This window comes from Trichoplax adhaerens, genomic scaffold (assembly GCF_000150275.1).
Source record: "Trichoplax adhaerens TRIADscaffold_6 genomic scaffold, whole genome shotgun sequence".
Taxonomy (NCBI): domain Eukaryota; kingdom Metazoa; phylum Placozoa; class Uniplacotomia; order Trichoplacea; family Trichoplacidae; genus Trichoplax; species Trichoplax adhaerens.
Genome location: NW_002060948.1, coordinates 2,348,721 through 2,370,107, shown reverse-complemented (window position 1 = coordinate 2,370,107; position 21,387 = coordinate 2,348,721). Strand labels below are relative to the sequence as shown.

General features: G+C 30.3%; 1 protein-coding gene across 1 annotated transcript; it reads left to right on the top strand.

The window, feature by feature from the left end:
- Positions 1 to 7,895: 7,895 nt before the first annotated feature.
- On the top strand, positions 7,896 to 19,212 carry TRIADDRAFT_57359 (uncharacterized protein; the record flags this gene model as incomplete). Its single annotated transcript, XM_002113646.1, has 25 exons — positions 7,896 to 7,958; positions 10,069 to 10,156; positions 11,043 to 11,462; positions 12,170 to 12,514; positions 12,640 to 12,714; positions 12,877 to 12,957; positions 13,222 to 13,292; positions 13,474 to 13,686; positions 14,393 to 14,464; positions 14,648 to 14,753; positions 15,127 to 15,283; positions 15,408 to 15,531; positions 15,671 to 15,738; positions 15,942 to 16,053; positions 16,171 to 16,274; positions 16,449 to 16,554; positions 16,773 to 16,932; positions 17,115 to 17,178; positions 17,330 to 17,396; positions 17,518 to 17,602; positions 17,741 to 17,826; positions 18,093 to 18,179; positions 18,339 to 18,414; positions 18,580 to 18,617; positions 19,129 to 19,212. 25 exons carry the CDS (start codon positions 7,896 to 7,898, stop codon positions 19,210 to 19,212), a joined length of 2,952 nt encoding a protein of 983 aa, XP_002113682.1.
- Between the last annotated feature and the right edge of the window lie 2,175 nt (positions 19,213 to 21,387).

Below are 21,387 nucleotides of genomic sequence, written 5' to 3'. Positions count from 1 at the left end.
ACATTATATTTTTACTGACTAATTTCAACATATTAGAAAGGCTTAGTTTTACAAGTCAATTTAATATAAGATTAACAGCAAAAATGTCCATAGTGACGAAATATATTCTTAGTTAGTGCACTATTGCTCATTTTATTTTTAATACTTCATATTTGTAACCAAAAAATCGTATCATTCTACGGAGTCCGACTTGAATGCTATCGTAAATGTTTAAGTACAGTACATATAAAAATATCGTAACATGTTTATTAAGTACATATGCCAACTAATTTACGTCCATATTACAAAGTCAGCAAACAAGTATGACCCTTGACATTTATAGATTAAAGGAGTAGCATCGGGTGAGAAGATAATTAATAATGAAAGTTCTCTTTCTTGTATTATTCGATTTGGGTAAGCTTTACACAGGTAGTCATTTTCTTGGTCAATTTTGCTTTAGTGACAGTAATTTAGCTGAAGGATCTGTTTGGCCATAAAGACATCCAGACATTCGACTAATTACTATGGCATTAACAGATATTTCATCTGCTATTAATTCAATTTTTTATTTTGTAATGAATAAACAATTTCGTACAGTGATTAAATAAAGTTCGAATTTTTACAAACTCTTCTATTAAATGTCATAATTTATCAGCTTTTACGTTAAATATCTAAGCATCCAATTCAACATAAGATAACAAATACTTTAGTTTTCGGTATCAGACTACTACAGAAATGAAGTAGATTTTATTTTTTGAAGATTGGATATCTCTTATAGAAGGAAAGCTTAACGAAAAGAGATATGACCATAGCTTTTCGGCATACGCATGAAAATATTTCGTTATTTTATCGTCCTTATTTCAATATAGTAAATTTTACTGCTAAATGTATTTACCTATTTCTATGCATATCAAGAGAAAGCCCGCCAAGAGGCATATGCTCTAAATGTAGAAGAATGCTATGATGCGTTGTAATGGATTAAAATAATATCCACGGTTGCAAAATTTTCTAGTGCTGTTTAGTTGGGTCATTCTTAAACGTTTACAATCTGCTATTCTTTATCAGGAACTCGGCTTTGTGATTCATTAATTAATATTCATATTCTTGCATTTTATTTAATTACAAATCAATTCTGACAATTGAACTTGGTCTTTAAGAATATATAAAAGAGCACGGGAGTATAACAAAATTTGTAGCTATACCATAAGTGCAGCAATAAAATTTAAAAATTGATGTTTTAAAACACAATAATTACTCTTATTCTTACATGTCACTCTAAGGTTAATTTTTAGTGAGTATATTTCAGTTCATAACTCAACTGTTCCAGAATCTGGATAAACTGAATCAGTATTTCAATCTCTAAACAATAGAATTTATAAATATGTTTGGATTTGATTAAGACAAAAATAGAAAAAACATAGCTATTTAAACTATCCTTTTCCGTATCTAAATATTGCTTTAGCGTTAATAAAAAAGGCAATCTATAACTTATTCGCAATCAGTCTAAAAATACAGACACAATACCACTACAAGCCAAACTATAGTCTTCCTTTTTACTAGTAGGCTGGGTTCGGATCTGCCACATTAGCTTCAATTGCACTCAGCAATTTTTAAGCAAAGCCACTAGCATCGAGAGAATAACACAAATTTTGCTTAAAATCCTCACTGTACAAATGAAAGTTTAGTATGCGATCCTATTTCCAGTATGCAAAATAAAATGCTAGAGCTGTTAGAGATATTCATCTGTCAGTTAAATGTATGACGAGATCATTTGAATGCAGGGCAATCTCTTATTTCAATGTGCGGCCTAGAACGCTAGATTAACTAGCAGTTATATGTACTGTGTGATTTACGAGACTTTAATTCCTTTTACCACTCACAAATAGATCATATAATATTCTGGATATCTTTCAGGAATAATTAAAACAAAATTTCATATCTTGCATTTAACTAAGATTCGTCAGCTTATCTGGACCTCACGAATTTTAGACCTGTAGACCGACACTTACTGGTCTTATCGACGCGTTATTGACAATTCTACGATTTGGCGTGTACCAACCAAATATGAAATTAGCCTACTTATGTCTATTCGATAATTATATAAAATACGGGGATAAGTATTCAAATTTTCTATTTGATACATTTCATTTTCATAATATTAATATGCGCTACCATAGCGCGTAGTTTAATTTTCATATAAGACATCGCATTAATGTGTAGTTGTGATACGGCATCTTCAAACTATCAAAACAAGAACTGTTGTTAGTGGTAAATTTCACTCTATCGCATAAGATGTAGTTCTTCTAATAATACCAAAGACTATCTACTTTTAATGGCCTGTCTACAACGTATACATACAATTACAAAAGTTCTAATATGACCACCGTTGTAGAAGGATTACAATACATGCTGTGAATATCCTCAATAAATAGAGACTCAATCAAGCTTATATTTATATTGTATGAAAAACTTTAGCTATTTTCGTACAATCTTATAATTTTTATCTTTAACCAATTTTGGGGCTGCTTGACAGTTGGTACCTTGACTCAAAAATGAATTTATTCCTTCCATGAGAGAAAGCTTATTCGTCATCGCGCTGAAATAAAAGCCGTTGTATCAGCCCGCGTTTTTGATTACTTAATTAAGAACAATCAATTATTCTACGTCATTTAGTGTTTTACTTCATATTACTTATTCATCTGCAAAATACATTACTACTGTAATTAGCTAAAACCACTACAAGAGGAAAGCGAAAGATCTGAGATTCTGACCTGCGTACATGCAGTATACCATATTTCAAGCTTTAAGCTTAAAGATATCTTTTATTGGAATACTGGATACAAGTATACATATGATATTGTTGCCATTATAATCAATTAAAATACCGAAATTTTTATGATTTGCGTCATCATAACTATTATTGCATAATTATTTAGCTAAAAATTTTCAATTTCATAATTACAGGAATATTTATTACACAATTTATCAGTAATAGCTAATATAGCCAAAGCATTCCGCTCTAGAGATATCTGATCCTATATCATACCTAATTTTTATCAACATTGATTTACAACCAGTATAAAAATCCAGCACGTACTAATATGAAAGGTTAAGCAGTCTTACAATGCCATACCTTAAGTTTTAGTAAAATTTCTTAGTGATATATTTATCGTATTCAAATTACGTCCAATTGTATTAAATATTTAATAAACTAATCATAATCCAGTCTATATCACTCCTTTCTTAAGGGCGAGACAAAGTTTCCTCTCTCACATGATATAATCTATCAGTAAATATATAACATAAACAACAACATGCATAGAATTTAGGAATTGATTTATTTGTGAATTAATCCATCAAAATTAGGCGATATACTTTACTTAGCAACGAAATTAGATTTAAAATAAATATTTGTAAAAAATGAAGGAACACTCAAACGTAAAAGAACAATCAAAATAATTAAAAATATTTTCAAGTAATTAATTTAGTCAAAATACTAGTGTTTAATAACAAAAATTATGACATCAGTAATAAAAATAACAATTTACCAAATTTCATTGCCATCTTTACTAGTTTTGCATTACTGCTGAAGCATCAACCTCATAGTAATTAAAAAGCACAAATCTGTAGTAGAGGTGAAAATACATTATAAAGCATGAACAAAATTTTTACAGCTTATTAAAACAAACTTTATATTGTAATCACTACTATGTGAAGTGAAGTTTGATATAACAGACTAGTTTATATATTTACGAACTAAAAGTGCCAAAAAGGTGTTAGCAAGGGAAATATGATAACTACGATTCTACAAAAAATAAGCAAATCAAGGTAGCTTTTACTTTACGATCACTTATTCCTACAATTGCTCTTCCTTTGAATGTTCTTTCAGTTCCGGTAATAATAGCTATTGTAGAATAAGATAAAATTAAAGACATAATACAATTTTATGATTAATTATATATAAAGATTTGAGTCAGGTATACTGCTTGTATTACTTACTATACATGTAATTTTGTGAGCTTAATGTGACTTTAATTTTATATTATTAAAGAGTAAGAAAAATTTTTTCATGCTAACATTACTTGTATCATTATGCATCATAATATTTGCCATGGGAGGAAACATATAGCGTCTGATATTTGTTCATAATTAAAAATCTCTGGCCAGCAATAGTAACTAAGATCTCATGTTAGGGCTTATTCCAATTATCGCTCACGTAAATTATTGAGTTTATTATCACCTTTAAAAAAATTCTCTCGAAAACGCAGATGTAATGCTTCAATTGTGTAATGCGTATATCAGGCTTGTTTATAACATCAATTATCATTTCTATAACATTGATTATATACTATTATTGCATTAATCTCATAATTTATTGCAGTAAATAGCGTTTTCTACTAGTAGAGAGAGACAAAAATTGCAGTATAAAAGTACATCAGTGATACATTAATGACTACGAATAATAAATGTATATTTATGGGCCATTATCTTTAGCAGGAAGTTGCCTAATCTAAAATTATGGATTAACGACAAAGTGGCAGAAATAGAGCTAGTATTTGTTATGTTGATATGTTGTCACAAACCAGCTTCATGACAAGGATAACGTAAAACAAACCTCTAAATTACTATAGTCTCCGGGATTCAGTATCACTTAACTACCTCACAAGAATTTAGACGCCTTTGATTCTAGTTAAAACAACTATACAATTGAGAACTACTTTATTCAACTATCTGACGGGCTTATATACCCTTCTACAGCAGCTAACATTCATGAGTTATCTTATAAAAATACTTAGGTGAGAACATCTACTAACTAATTTTTCACAGTCGGACTACAATATGTCCATTCACAGAATCATTTCAGTGCACATTACAGCACAGCATTAAATTTACTGTAACACATTTATAATTAGAGTAATTCGTATTGTAAGTAACTAGTTATAATATGATATCACTATATTATATTTACCAAATTTAGATAACTATTTCTTCACGGTAGTTCGTACCGTGACATAATGCCACAAAACAGCTTTGCAACAAGATAACGTAATGTACGATCAATAAGTCAATTCCTTGAACCACGTATCAAAGAACGATGTCTGCACTATCAGAAACACTTTTGCTCTACTAGCAGACTACACAAAGACTTAGACGCCTCGTATTTTACATTAAACACTAAGTTTGAGAATCTACTTTATTTCACGATATACTGCATTGATATACTATTCCTCAATAGTTCATGAGTCATATTTAATACAATTAACATCGGAATCATTTACTGAACTAGATATTAATTATAGCTACTGCTCCCTTAATGTAGACAACAGTATTTACGAACATAGACATGTAATGACTAATACAGAATAGTCAGATTACGATATGTCCTATCACGGAACATTTCCATGATAATTTACAATCTACCATAAGTAAATTACAATCACAATGATTTGAACTGTAAGTAGATGATTAGCATTCCCTATTATAACTATTAATTTCAGTATGTGTATAAGTGTCACTGTCATAAAAAGTCAGTGCTATATTAAAACACAGTATATCCAAATTAGAAGTTAACTAAATAAGGATAGGCTAACAGAATTATCCTAACATAGATATTTGTACTCTAATACAGTACATAACACTGATACAGTTGACAAGTATGAAAATCCAAACGTGACATTTGTAGTTTGCTATCTTTGCTACTTCGTTTTATATCATTGTATATACGCATGTTTTTACTGAATATCTGTACAGCTCAGTCAAAAAATATTAAATAGTCCTCAATATAGTTGATGAGAATAAACGATGCCGAAAATTATTTTCTTTATTTCAATACATTTACTTAGCTCATAGAATAACAATTATCGTATTGTGTAACTCTCGATTATCTATTTATTCGACCTTTAGAGAGGAAATAAATTATTTTCTGATTGAAATATTTAAATTTTATCCTTTACGAGTTTCGTTTATGTAAATCAAACTAGTAATACAATTTTGTCTTCTCGTTGTAACACTTATAAATTTAAAATATCCTCAACCAAGTTAGTTTTGCTCGCAATGAACTAATTTTTTCTGTTAAAGTATAATTAAATAATAACCCGATTGAAATATTTTAACTTATTGCTGTAAACATTGTATTTATTCTACATGACTGTAACCTATTTCTAAGTTCCACATTTTGGAAGATTACTTACACATTAATTATCTCTTCAATAAGTGAAAGCTATTACCAGAACATTAAAAACTTGCAACATACTAAACTATCTTCATAAATTACCTAATTTTGTAACAATAAGTCTATAGCAGGATAACATATTAAAGTACTTATTCTTTTATCAAGTAATAATTGACAAATTTTTAAAAAGAATTGTCTTTAAATTCTTCTTTTTATTCTTGACGTATATAATTGCTTGACTTGATCATGATTATTACAGGTGTAATCTGATCCTTTAAACATATCTCTCAGTGTGAACATTCTCCAAAGAAGTTACTAAGATCGATTCGTCAATCTTAATAATCTTATGTATTAGATTTAATTTTCTAATTGTCTTTTATCCCATTTTCTTACAATAAGTCTTTCAAGTATAAATTTAAAGTCATAATAAAATCTTATAATTGAAGAACAGAATTATTTTATCGTCAAGCATTTCCTTGCACAGAAATAGAAATAGCGTTTCTTAAATTAATTATGATTCCATATATCGTACAATGGATTATATTACCGGTAATTATAGCATGTTATATTAATTTGTATCAAATTTTAAGATTGTACAGTTATTTAATTGCAAATGGTTTATAAATCACTTCACTAATTATAGACAATGAGTATAATGGCTGCTGCTAGTCTGATTATAGAATATTCATTTTACTATAATTATGCCACTTATATTTGCATTAATTTCTAGAGTAATTGGCTAATGCAAGTCATTAATTATGCAAAATCTTTAAATCATTATTTGCAGAAGGTATTGGCTGCAAGTTTGCTAAATCAACTCTGATAACAAAGGCAGTTAAAATAGATATATTTATATTTCAATCGAGGAAAACTAATCTACTCTGCAATTAAATAAATTCAACAAATCATTTTCCGTAAGAAAATTATCAGTTAGTAGGCTACTAATATAAAGTCGAGCATGAAAGTTTATCAGTAGCTAACAATAGAAACTATTACCATTAAGTCATCTTTCAAGCGTTATCACCAGAGTTAAATCAACATTCTGTTGATATCGTGGCAAGTCTACAATATCATCCTTTTACAATTGGTTTATTGATACAATCATAAATTAAATTATCGAATAGATACTTATGTATTTTGCTCTAAAAAAACATTCTTAATTGTATGTAATTATCCACTTTTATAATTTATTTTATGTCAATAACATTAAACAGGCCAGCTGCTATTGCGATCTTTGTTGTTCTCAAGGGCGCTGTTAAATTGTAATAGAATTTAATAAATTGGATACTACGCTGAAGTAACTTTTCTCCTTTTTATACAATTACTATATCGTAATGAAAGTCGTGAAAATAAAATAAAATTAAAATTATGATTCTACTATTACTTTTATATCACAGAATTGATTACCATAAAAACTTGATTAATACTCCTAAATCTACGTATTGTTAGATTTTCTAATACAATAATATAAATGTATAGCAAGTAGGGGAAAAAATCAGTCTCTTTGACAAAAAGATATCATCAACCCTTTTTCTGGTTTTATATAGTCCAATTTGAGATTGAATATTCATTGCTAATTTATTAAATAGTATTCTGTTTATTCAAGTTACAAGAGGGTAATAAATAATGATCTAGGTATTTCTTATCTGGATATCTGTTTCATAATAACTGCAAGCGCCACCGATATCTTATAATATCCAGTCGAACATATAATAAACTTGAAAATTAACTAACCATCAGAACAATGTACTATTTGACTAGAGAGTACAAGTATTTACACACGATTGGGCTTATATTTATGACAACGGTAAGTTCAAAATATTTCTTATTAAGGTAAACAGACTTTAGATTGTACTCGTAGTAGCATATTTTCTTGTAAATCAAGGCATCTTTATCGTTACCAATTATACTTCAGTCCAATCTTATTAGCTATCTGAAAACCTAAACTGTTACTAAAAATTTTTCTAAGCAATATGCAATGATCCTGATTTGGTTCAGACTTTTTCGGTATTTATAAATCAGATCGCTCTATCCGCTAATTTCTCTTTCTGAGTCAATCTGGTAACGTATTACCTTCCCTATCTACTAGTTTCACGTATTATTATCTTACACTAACTATCGATTCCTGTATTTATCAAGATCTAAATAAGTTAGTGAAATTTTAAAGCAGATGTGTATATAGTAAAGGCAATCAAATATTAGAATCGATTAGAAAGCAACATAAAGTGAAGTTTCAATTTCGTCATGGGAAGTACAAATTAGTTATGATTAGCACTGAAATTTCGAGTTTCTGATAATCATCATTATTAGCAATATTATTTATTAATAGCACTTTTTATCAAAATATGTTATCAAATTGACAGATGGTAGATAAATCTATCTACAGGATTTAAATTCATACCCTAAATCAAAGATAACTAGTATTTATTCCCTCATCTCTTATTTAACATCGATCGTTGAGATTATGTATAAAGCCAATATAGCCGTTGCGACTAGATAGCAAATTAATCAGTTTTTTTCTTTATCACAAATTAAAGAAGCAGTATAAGATACAGATATATCGCTCAAAACTGTGATACCATTACAGAATATTTTATGGCTTGTATCCGAATCATGTTGTTTACAAGTCAATTCGTAAGATCAGAAGCTATCATCTAATTCTTCCTTAATGCAATAAAATACCATCTAACATAATCTAAACGTGATTACTGCTCAAATTAAGTTAAATGATGAGCTAATTAACCTCAATAATGGTAGTTTGTGCCTCACGCCCTAAGATATAATTTTATAGATCAATCTAACTCAACTTAATTAACTCACATATCAAGCAGTTTCATTAAATTCATTGATGAACTGCCTATTTTTCATTTTATGCTACCAGTATTTATGAGATGTGTAGCTGCAGTATAAAATCTAATCAATATGATATCATCATAAAAAAATTATTTTCTGGCATTCTCAATACTAAAATGCTAACTCTTATATTACTTCAATACGTGAAAAACATACTTCTTCTTCCAAAGACGCTGAATGAATTTAAAAGTAGTCAATAATACTTGTCTGATTGATAAAGCAGTAAATAGTAGCTAGTTAAGCGATATGGTATCCTGCAGTCTAGCACAGTATTTAATGCAGTGAACTCTCATAGAATATGACAAAACTGATACCTGAACCAAGTACTACAAGTAATCAATTCTTAAAATTCGAATTTTTAATTCATAAGTACTATCTCTTACTAAACTGGAAATAAGAATAAGCCATCTACTTGAATTTCATAGTTAATTTACTATTCTATAATGTTTCCTAGCATTGTATTCTACTATGGTTTCTCAAATTTGTTTTGTAATCGTACATTACGCTATGTACTATGAGCAAGTATCCTATAATTTAATTTGAGATAGCTTCTTACCGTTTAGACTTAGTTTATCAAAATTTATTTAAAGATATTAACAATTAGGCTTCATAATTTTACCGTTAGTAATATTTTGGGTCTCGGATAAGATGCAGTATGCATATAAGTCTTCCATTATAAAATTTTTAACTACAATATTAATATTAATTTACTGACACTGATGGTGCATGCTATATCGTTCAGTATTTCAACGATCGCAATCTTAACTTTTTATCATCTATAGTTATATATACAATGATATTCATAAGAGAAGGGTTACTGATATAGTTTTTCACTGCTTAAGCAAATCTATCTGTTTCTTATCATAAAATGTCTCAGCTGTCATATTAGTTACCGTATCTTACGATTGAAACAGCTTACATATTTCTGATTGCAATCATCATTTGAAACATATTATTAAGGATATCAATACAATTTTCGAAAATATAGGCATTTGGTATGAATTTAACAGACTTTATTCCTTATGAAATTCCAGTTTATGTAAAATTTGTTAATTCTTCTGTAGATCTACTTTGGAATGGCAATGTCTGGAAGCGTATCTATAGGGGGCTCTGAGAACGAAGCTGGTGCAAGCTCTGAAAGTGGAGCCCGAGGTATTTGAAAATTCAGTGGAGGCCAAGTTATAAGCACTGATTAAAGGAATTTATTAAACGTCTAATTAATCGTAATTGTAATAAATTTAGCAATAGAACAGTAATTGAAATTGAAAATTTATATATATTAATTAATTAATCAATTAATTATATCGGAGAAATACGTCAATTTTTTGATAATATATCAATCGCACGAGCGCGTAAATAGAAAGTTGTATGAGTAAACGCACTGAACTTTCTAGAATGTCAATTTCATATGCAGTCTAAGATCCTATATATTCATTTTCTTTTCATAAATGTAATAGAGTTTATCAATACTAATATAAAATATAGTTTACTAGTTCTATGTACTTGAAGTTCTATGAGTATATTTGTAAATATCCTATGTAGTCTGATAGTTTTAATACGCTTGGAACTTACTATTACTAGCATACAATGCTAGAATTAGAATACATACAGTTCCGTATTCTGAAGGCCTACCAATTTCAAATATACGATATACTATTTCATGGACTTCATGTACTATTTCTAAATGCAACTGAACTCATAAATATAATAGGGTTAATTAATAAAGCACATAATTCCGTCCTCTTCAGGCCCATCAGTTTCAAATATACGACATACTATTCAGTGGACTTCGTATGCGATTACTAAATGCGATGGAACTAATTACTAATAGCAAAATATCCGGGAATATATATTGTACTTATCTATGACAACATTTTCATATACTGTACATATAACTAATACGTACGATTATTAATAGTCTTTACATGTTATTTCGTGCAGCCATCTCTTTATTAATCCTTGATTATGACACTTAGTTCTTGCTATCAAAGTCTTTCTCTCTCATATCTGATTCAATATCTTATGGTATACATTAAAGATATTTCTTCAACCTGCGATACGCCCTGGGTTCAAATAGAAGACCGGTGTGTTTGGTTATCGAATTCTGAAGCCAAGTTCGCCTCAGCTGACCAGCAATGCCAATCGCTTAATGGGCATTTAGTTATGGATTCTCCAGCGAATTTTCATCAAAATTTAACAAAATATTTAAGCATAGCCGCAACATTTTATACTGTCCCAATCTGGATAGGGTTGACCGATACTAGAGGAATTAATAATTTACTTGATTATAGATGGAAAGTACCTCCGTATCATTATATTTCGTACAATAACAACTACTGGGCATCAGGTCAACCAGACACTTTAAACGATCGTTGCGTAGCTTTAAAACGTTCTGATCTGAATTACTTGTGGTACGACTATGATTGCGTTCTATTCCATCGATTTCTCTGCCAAAAAGGTACTATTGTTGTAATTTGGTATTATATACTGTACTGTATATGTTGTATCCTCTAAATTAGTACTTTTACGAATACGCACGGATATCATCCTACCGTATAACATAAGATAGGATAACTGTATTGGTACTTTTTATCATAAGAGAACTATGTCCAGTCCTGTTATGTCCTGTGTAACCAACCAGTAGCCGAAAGACTAAATACTTATAACTGTGCATATCGTGCAATCAGTCATTCAAAGATTCTAGTGTCAGGAGATACACTCTAAGTAGCGAAGTTCTTGAGGTATCTATTATGGAGAATATTAGAGGTATATAACCTCTTACATTGCTCAGAGTAATTCTAATTCTATTTGGATAGAAGTTAATAAACGTAACTTGTAAAGATTACAGAAGTATTACTTCTTACCTGAGTCTTTACCGCAGTACTTCGACATCACGTCATATATTTGTTATACATATATTCATTAATTAACCAATTAATATATTAAAAACTAACTGTCATACTTTCTTTTTTAAATGTGCCCTCGATCGTTCCATTTTAATGACATAATTCTGATATTCCAAAATACTTAGCTATTCGATATTATTATATAAAAGCCTCTTCCCAATCAATTATATATATATATGCTATTTAATATTGTATTGTGTAATAATAATAATGTTGATATTAAAATGTTTTAATACGAATCCTTACTCTAATTAAACAGAAATAAATACTTCATCGAAATCATCATCTGATAGCTTATCAGCTGATTTGGCCTCTAAAGGAATATCTGAAATTACTATGACATCTATTATTGATAGTTCTCTTCAATTATTGACAGCGCTGCCTATCCAGCAATTGAATCATTCAATTATATCATTGTTTGAAAACTTACATAACACTATATCCCAATCACGAGAAAGTTCTCTTAGCTTATCAATTTATTCCTCTAAGACTATGTTAAATGAGCAATTCCCATTGCAAACCGTTGCATTATTCACTGATAATTTTATGCAATCATCAAAGTCAATTGGAAATGACATTTTGGAGGACTTTTTTTATAGTGATGGTAAGATGTAGCTATTAACATTTTTAACCTGCTGGCTCGAAAGCAGAATTTCGAATCTACATAACTAAAGAATTCATTTACCATAGTAGGCATTTTTAACATATAAATTTTATTTTCTTTGATAGAGGATTCATTTCCATCGAGTAATTTCGATCTCTTCTCAAATAGTGCTGATATCACATATTTCGTGACCAGTGAAGGTAATTGAATTATAAGCAACTTATATTCACCTTGAATCTTTTAATAAGGGTGTATTGATATTTCAGTAGGGTATATAGTAATATTTGTACTAGAGAGTCGCATTTTTTAACACGTCAATAAATATCATCAGGTCACCTAAAATGATTTTAATTTCTTATCAGAAACAATCACAGACTATACAGTGAATTCTAATAAATCGTCCAATACATGGAAATTTACTTATAATCCTTCATCTCCAACAAGTAAGTTCTATATCCAGCCTATTATAGAGTAGTTTAACAGTTACAAAAGATTTAAGGTCTGCAGTTCAGTTATTATTCCGATATAAGATTACTCTTAGTGTAGAAGATATTTAGATACTTCACAAATATTCATAACGTAAGGCCTACTTTATTAACTAATTATATGACAATAATAGTCATAAAATTAAAATATCGAATGGTAATATCAATTTCCATATCAGGATTAAAGTAAAACTACCAATTTTATTTCTTCTTTTCCTCCAGGTAATGAAACAGAACATATAATTACTGCATCTCCAGTAAAAAAATCTACGGTTTATCATTCCTATTATGACGTAAGCTGATTTTACAAGAATATGTTCATGGAGACTGTTAAGAATTGTTATCTCAGCTCATTTTACTGAATATGCTACCAACATGATATACGCGTGATGTTCTTAACATAATCAGAAATTGATTATGATATGCGTAGATTTAACATTATTTAATCAAGTGTCCTATTCGTTCTATCCATAGCAGAAAACAAACGAACCTACTCCGAAAACACCAACGCCGAAGACCATAAAAAATCAAGTCCATGCATTGAATACTTTACTTCAGAAAAATACAACAAGCAATATATCGTTGAATTCAGCTGCATTGAAAAACTATGCATCTAATTTCTTTTTTATTGCAAATAATTATGACGCTTATTTGAGCTCAGAACTAGAAAATGAGAACATGATAGAGGTAATACAATATAGAGGTCGAAAGATAAAATTAGGGCAAAATATACGATTTTAACACCTTCAAATCTAGAAGCATATAGTTAGATAAAAAAAGTCCAACCAGTTTCGAAGAATAATTTTGACTATTTCATTCTCACAGTACTCTTGTAGCTAGATTAATTACTGATGTAGATTATGACCATTAATTATACAAAATTTTTTATCTTCTAAAGAATATCTTAATTTACAAACCAACGTATGGATAATATTTCTCTTACTTTAACCATAGTATAACATCAAAACAGTAAAATACTAAGCAAGCTAGTTCATTGAAAGAATATAATCGTAGGTTATATTGATATTTATTCTGCCATAGCTATAATTTCATAATACACAAGCACTACAATATGTAGTGGCGATTCAATTCTGGTCATGCATCTAAATGTCTTCAATACTAGACATACCCTTCTGAGGAATATCATGATTTACTTTGAATACCTAGATAGAGATAAATGCTTACAAGTGCTTAGACTATAGCATGCTGCAAGATGTAATGATTTTATAAGTAGGAATATATGTATCATTATGCACAGCTATTACTCAGTGTTTTTTTCAAACACGAAGCCCACATATTTCAAATCTCAGTAGATACTCTCAGAGCGATACTGAAGTAATCAATGCGAATGGGTTTCTCTGTTTTTACTGATACTGTAATTATTTCTTTTCAGTCTATGATAAATGCAGCAAATATCCTATTGGATCCCCTAAATGCAGAAGAATGGGAAGCTGATAGTTATCAAGTGAGCTTAACAAGCCCTATACCAGCAGGGGGAAATAATACTATAAATCAAAGGACATTATCTTTAAAAACAATTACTTTTTATTCATTTAACAGTTACTTAATCGGACATCGATTTGACCGAATTTTACTAGATAACCAGCTGTTAACGACTATTAATAACTTAATTTTCTATACGTCACAGGATTCAAGTCATATTGTAGATATGATTGGTGGGATGGAAAATTTTGCATTAAAAATTGGTCAAGCAGGTTTATCTCATACCATTAATGTCGTCACAAAGAATATCGGTAAGCTATTTACAAACATATATAATCAAAATTGATGACTATATTCAATATAAATTTCTAGTAACATATGTGTTGATTGAATTAGCTCATTTACCGAAAAGTTTTAACGAGATCGAAGTTATTATTATCATCATCTTCTCTATATATAAGATATAGCCTATTAGATCGGTAATCTAATAAATAGATGCAAATTATTCCAAGATATAGATATAACATTGTAGATCAGGCAGAATGATCTTGTTAAAATGTCGTATTTTGGTTTATAGTAATAAAATTCAAAATAACTTGCTTCATTCAATATAAATCCGGCGTAAACGATATAGCTTTAGAAAGCTGTTACACGGCTAACTGACTGATTTTTTAAATGAAATAGAATTGGAAATAAAAGTCCCTAACGAAAAAGAAGTAGTTTACAATACAAAGTTAAATCTCGGATATCGCAGCTATGATTGGATGCAAGTTGGCGATCCAACTAACCAACTTCAGCGACAACTTATACCAATTGTCAAGGTTTTATATAAAGAAATTGGGTAAGAATTGATGTACTACACCAAACTATAACGGTTATAGTAGAATAAATATTAACATACAACTTTTACTAACCGGTGATAAACTAACGAAATTCATTCTTTCTTATATTCAATGTTGCCATAGATTAACGGAAGATATTAAAACTAACGCCGATATTTCCGTTAATACGCATATTCTATCGTGCGCGATTGCAACAGCTGAAACCAATTTATCCATTGATTATCAATTTTCCTTAGGACATAAGATGGTTGGATTATTATTTTGACCAACTCATTTAAAACCGTTGTAATTGATTCATGCCAGATACTATAGAGTCAATTGATATAGTGTTAAGAATCGTAATAGTTAGATCTTCATAAAACACCGCGTAATTCTATATACGATAGCCTTATTTTCGTAGTACTGCCATTATATGCAAACAATGTTCTGGTAATATGAATCTCGATGCGCTAAAGTAATAATTCAATATTTCAATATTGCGATCACAACATCTAGCAAAAAGAAGAACTATCTAATGTAGAATGTGTCTACTGGAACTTCACTTCTAAGTCAGTAAATAACTATAACATCCATCTCTACATTTTTTTTTATTTATTATATCCGTTACATATGAAATTGAGTTTATTAAATAAATACATGCTAAATGTTTATTTATAGGCGCTGGTTAAGCAATGGCTGTCAAGTAATCCGATCGCGTTACTCATATACCAGCTGCCGATGTAATCATTTGACCCATTTCGCGATAATGATGCGAGTTACAAATGCTACGGTATAAAATAAATAGAATTAGATGTGAATCATGAAACGTATTTACATTTAGTTATTTAAAAGATTGTGAAGCTATACTGTGCGTCTTACGATATAACTGTTCCACCGAATTGTGTAGATAAGTGATAAGCATCAACAAATTTTAAGTATTTTAACTTACATTGGATTTGGTATATCATTGGTAGCAATGGTGATTGCATTTACTTTGTTTACAATATTTAGGTAAGAATATTTTAGCGATAGTCAATAGTTGAGATTTATAGCTATTGAGCTACCTCCTATTGAATGTGTCCCTTATAGATTATAAATCTCAATTTTTTATCGTTAAATATTTGATAATTAATGTATAGCATTATTCTACAATCAAAACTAATTCCATTTTAACTATTATTACAGAGCATTAAGATCAGAACGATTTGAAATACATAAAAATCTAATCGCTGCTTTAGCACTTGCTCAAATCATTCATATTGCTAGTATGCAGTCCGATTACGATGCCGCAGTGAGTAGTCTTAGCATGATGTTAAGCGTTATTTAAATATTAATTTTGTGACATTGTAACCATCTAAAATGATTTTATTGTTAAACCTACTATATTCCATCAGATTTTTTTGTAGTACTTGTACCTTCGATATGGCAGTCTACTAATGTCATATTCATGGAAACATTTCATATATCTTTTAACATTTAAATTATCTTTTAATTATTGACACTTAATAGGACAGTATAAGGTGTAAAATCTTTGCTATCAGCTTGCACTATCTCTATTTGGCTGCATTTTCCTGGATGTTAGTAGAAGGGATCAATCTGTACTTTATGATTATTCGTGTTTTTAATGCTGGAAAGAGTATGACTGCGATATATTATGGTATCGGTTGGGGTAAGTAGCTAGCATAAAGAACCATAGAGTGATCATTGGTACGGTAATTCATAACAAACAATGAAGTATTTTATATTTTCTTCGAACTTGTAGTCATTTATACCGTTCAACTTTAATTATATGGTGATGACTTGAACTGCATATTTTCTAAGATTCAAATTAAACTTATTCTTTATAAATAGGCTTGCCATTAATAGTTGTCGGTGTCTCCGTAGCAGTTAAATTTCAAGACTATGGAGTAAACTCGTAAGGCAATGATGTGATATATTATTTGTAAGATACCAAAGTACGGCGAATCTTTACTTCATTTTCATTCTATAGTGCGTTCAATATTTATTTTATCAAATCCAGCGGTAACGCCCCTAACCTTACTTTTACTGTTATTAATGTTTCTCAGGTGTTGGCTGTCTATTACTAGTGGGCTTATATGGGCATTTATAGGACCAGCAATTTTCATCATCTCGGTAGGTTATCAGCGAATTGATAAAAAACTGCTAAACAAGAAGACTAACATTTATGTTGCTATCGTGCATTAAAAAATTTACTGATCTATCGTCAATCTTATCTGATCCACTGCTGGTGTAGTTTAATACCATTATATTACTTATGGTGGTCAGGATTGTCTTACATTCAGCAACAGCTAAAGTAACTGGGAACGCAACAGACGCCGGTAGATTGGAAATAACCAACATATGGTCGGTACCCTTGTCTTAGTATCAATTTATCTGCTAAGAAAGGATTAATTTTTTTAATAGATACTTTTTTAGGTCTTCTACGAAAGCTAGCGTAATTCTGCTGCCACTACTAGGGTTAACTTGGGTGTTTGGAGTATTGTCCTTTGATGAGGATACCATTGCTTTTTCCTATCTCTTTGTAATTTTTAATTCTCTTCAGGTGTGTAACGTTTTTAACTAAAAATTCAACCTAGAAGTTTAAATTAGCGTGCTATTGCTACAAATACTTAATCAATTGCTAAGCTGTATATTAATCACCTTTCATATTATCACTCTTTTAATGATAGGGTTTATTCATTTTCCTCTTTCACTGTGTTTTTAACGGAGAAGTAAACCGCTTAACGAAAAATTTGAATTTTTTTTAACTATCGATAAAATTTATACCTTGAGCTATAATATTCTAACTGCAGTTTACATATATATCAGGTTCGAGCTAAATTGAAGAGCTTTCGGCAAAAAAATGCAACAAACAGTCATTTGAATAGCTCAGTATGGAAAGCTAACAGCAGAAAGGTTGATCAATTTGTTAATTAGTAATGAAATTGCGGCGGAGTAATTTTTTTCCTAGCTCGTTGCGTTGAAATTAAATAACATATGATAAATTAATTCATAATTAATTTTTTATATTTCATACATCACTTCTCAATCAATAAAACTTTACTTTCGCCGCAGAAACGAAAGACAAACCCTTCATCTATTCTAAAATCAAGCGATAATGATGACATTCGTATTGCCAACCAATCTAGAGGTATAGCAAAGACTTCTTTACCATTCTCAATCAATATATTATCTAAATCACTACCAAATTTGAAGTATTTGTAATATCATACCGGAAGCTTATAAATACTATTCATCATATAGCCAAATTAAAACCTTTATTGCATCATAATTTTATTCCCGTCATTTTAAACAGCTACCGCCATAAAAAGCACAATGTCAACTGACATAACGGTAAGTACTATACTCTGCAATATTAAATCAATAAAGCATCTAGGGAATGATTATCTCTCATAACAGATTCGGTTAACAAATTTATAAGCATACATTAACACTTGATTATTGTAAAATACCGTAAATAAAAGTTACTCTATCAATACAACGATCCAGCCAATAGGGAACTTATAATGGATACCAGATAAAGAATAGCTGTACTTTCTAGAATTAGTGAATTCCAAATGGTTGAATATTTTGATAGAATTATGCATAAACGCTAGCTAGTGGACTGTTAGTGATTTCAATATCTATCCCTTTAGTTATTGAATCGGCATACAATTATTATAGATTTTCGTTCCCGCTTGTGTACCGCACACTTTATTTACAAAGCAACATATATATACAGTATATATAAAAATTACCCTATTCACATACCCGTACAATTCAAAGTATTTCAGAGCTCAAATTTTACGGCATATTTCTTCAAAAATATCTACAATATCATAACTATTTATCAACTTTACGGAAGGTACAAAATGCTGTGGCGTTACCTTATTGTCCAGAAGAATATATTCAAAAAGCATTATTTTCTCACGAAGTCGAAAGAAGTTAAGGACGCTGCCATAATGTTTCAGATTTGCCTTTATTTGCAAATCGCAGTAATGTATAGTAAATTTAATAAGTCACCGTACTAACGAAGAAATCATCAATACTATATACACGTTTATTTAGTTTGCTATCGGTCTCCTTATTTGTAGCAGTTAAACCAATTAGTATTTGTACATATATATATATGCATTACTAATTATATATAAATAGTAAACTAGATACTGAAATTGAGCAGGAAAAATAAGCTAATCGTTATTAAGCGTATGTGCCTAGTAACCTATCTATAGCACCATATACGTTTAGATTATCATCGGTCTTCATGTTATTTAGATGGATTGATTAGTCTGAGCAATTGTAATCGAAAGAACAAATGGCTTTGATTTCATGTTACCATACTACAGAGTTGAACGGATATGCAGTATCTTGATTGAAGTACTTAAAATCTTTATCTATCTCCAAAGCTAAGAACAAATTAACTGGCTTGCTTTCACTGCGCATAGCTGTTCGGTAGCTTATTCATGCAAGTCAAAGTCATGATCATACGAGGTAATTGTCGAATATACTCATGCATAGGTTGCAGTCCATTTGGTAGATAGGATCTTTAATTTTCATGATTAAACTTCATTTTCATCTGTGACCGGCTGGTAGCTCATAAATGCTCTTAATAATGCCATTCGGATACACTGATGAAAATATAATATATGCGTAGTAAGAATAACTTATAACTGCAAATCTATAACGATACCGCATAGGCGATCATAACTCACCTACCACTAGAACGTTTACATATTGAATAAGCCTATCATAATAATCCTGTGTAAAATGTTAATGAATCAATAAATGGTCTATTGGTTAATTATTTCTAAAATGAATGATTCTGATATTTTTACACTATCCATTGGTTGAAGAATATCAGTAACTGATCTATTATAAGATATTTTTATACTATACAGTACTATTAATATAGTACAGAGTGTGCAGTATAATATAATCAACCCACCCGTATATACCGTAGTAACTCAACAGTGAGATAACTAAACTACAAAAGCACTCATCAGAATGTTACTAGCAAGTAGACACTTTACTTTTGACTTCTTTTTTTGTCTTGTTGCTAAAAGAGAATGCTGTAATATGTAATATACACACATCCATTTTGATGGAAAAAATGTCTTATACCATCCAGTGAGGCTAATCTATGCAAAATATCTTGTACCTAAAGTAAAGTGCATCAGATCGATGTAGTACTTGAGAAAAATATCTTATCCCGCCTGTGCATGACACAAGACAATTTTAAAAGTGATAGACAACTCGTACTTTTGAAGCCTGGTTAAGTGCTTAAGCTTAGAGGTAGGGTAAAGGCTTTCGCTACTTATGGGCAATGACATCATAGTATAGTCATTTAATATGACAAGAAGAGGAAAATTGGTTTCAGTGGTTTCATTTGCAACTGGCAATCCTCCGGGGCTGACGTTAATCATTCACTATCGATTTTTACAATAAAAGTATTTTAGGGACATTAGGACGTACAGCATCGTTTATTTGCTAGTTTTAAAGTCAGGTAAACACAGAATGAACAAATTAATATCGCAAGTTTTAAATGATGGCCTGACGATATTTTGACAAGGTTTCCACTCAGCGATGGACTTCTAGCTACTTCTAGAAATCCATGGCCTGTCGATGGCTGGTCTACTGACCAATATTAGCCATATACTATGCCGTACCGTACCTGTAAAGTACCATGGGTAGGGAATTCCCGTCCCGTCCAGCTGTAGATTTACAGTGTACAGTGTACACTGTACAGTACAGTATTTTGGAAGGCACTGTACTGTACAGTACAGTACAGTACGGCACGGTACAGTACTGTACAGTATACAGTACTGTAGTCCGTACTGTCCACGCGGTTTGTACTGTACAGTACAGTCCGTATAGTCCGTACAGTGCAGTCCGTGTATTCCGTACAGTACGTACAGTACAGTACAGTACACTTTGGTTCACTTTGTACTGTACACTGTACTGCACCATAACAACTCTTCGACTTGACTGTTAGATAAACTGGAGACTTTTCGGTTAACGACCTCCATCTTGGTGCTTTCAGGGAAGGCACTGACCTTATTCTTTCTTGCTTTTACAACTTGATCATTCACTGCTCAATTGGTGACATCGATCCAATCGAATGTAT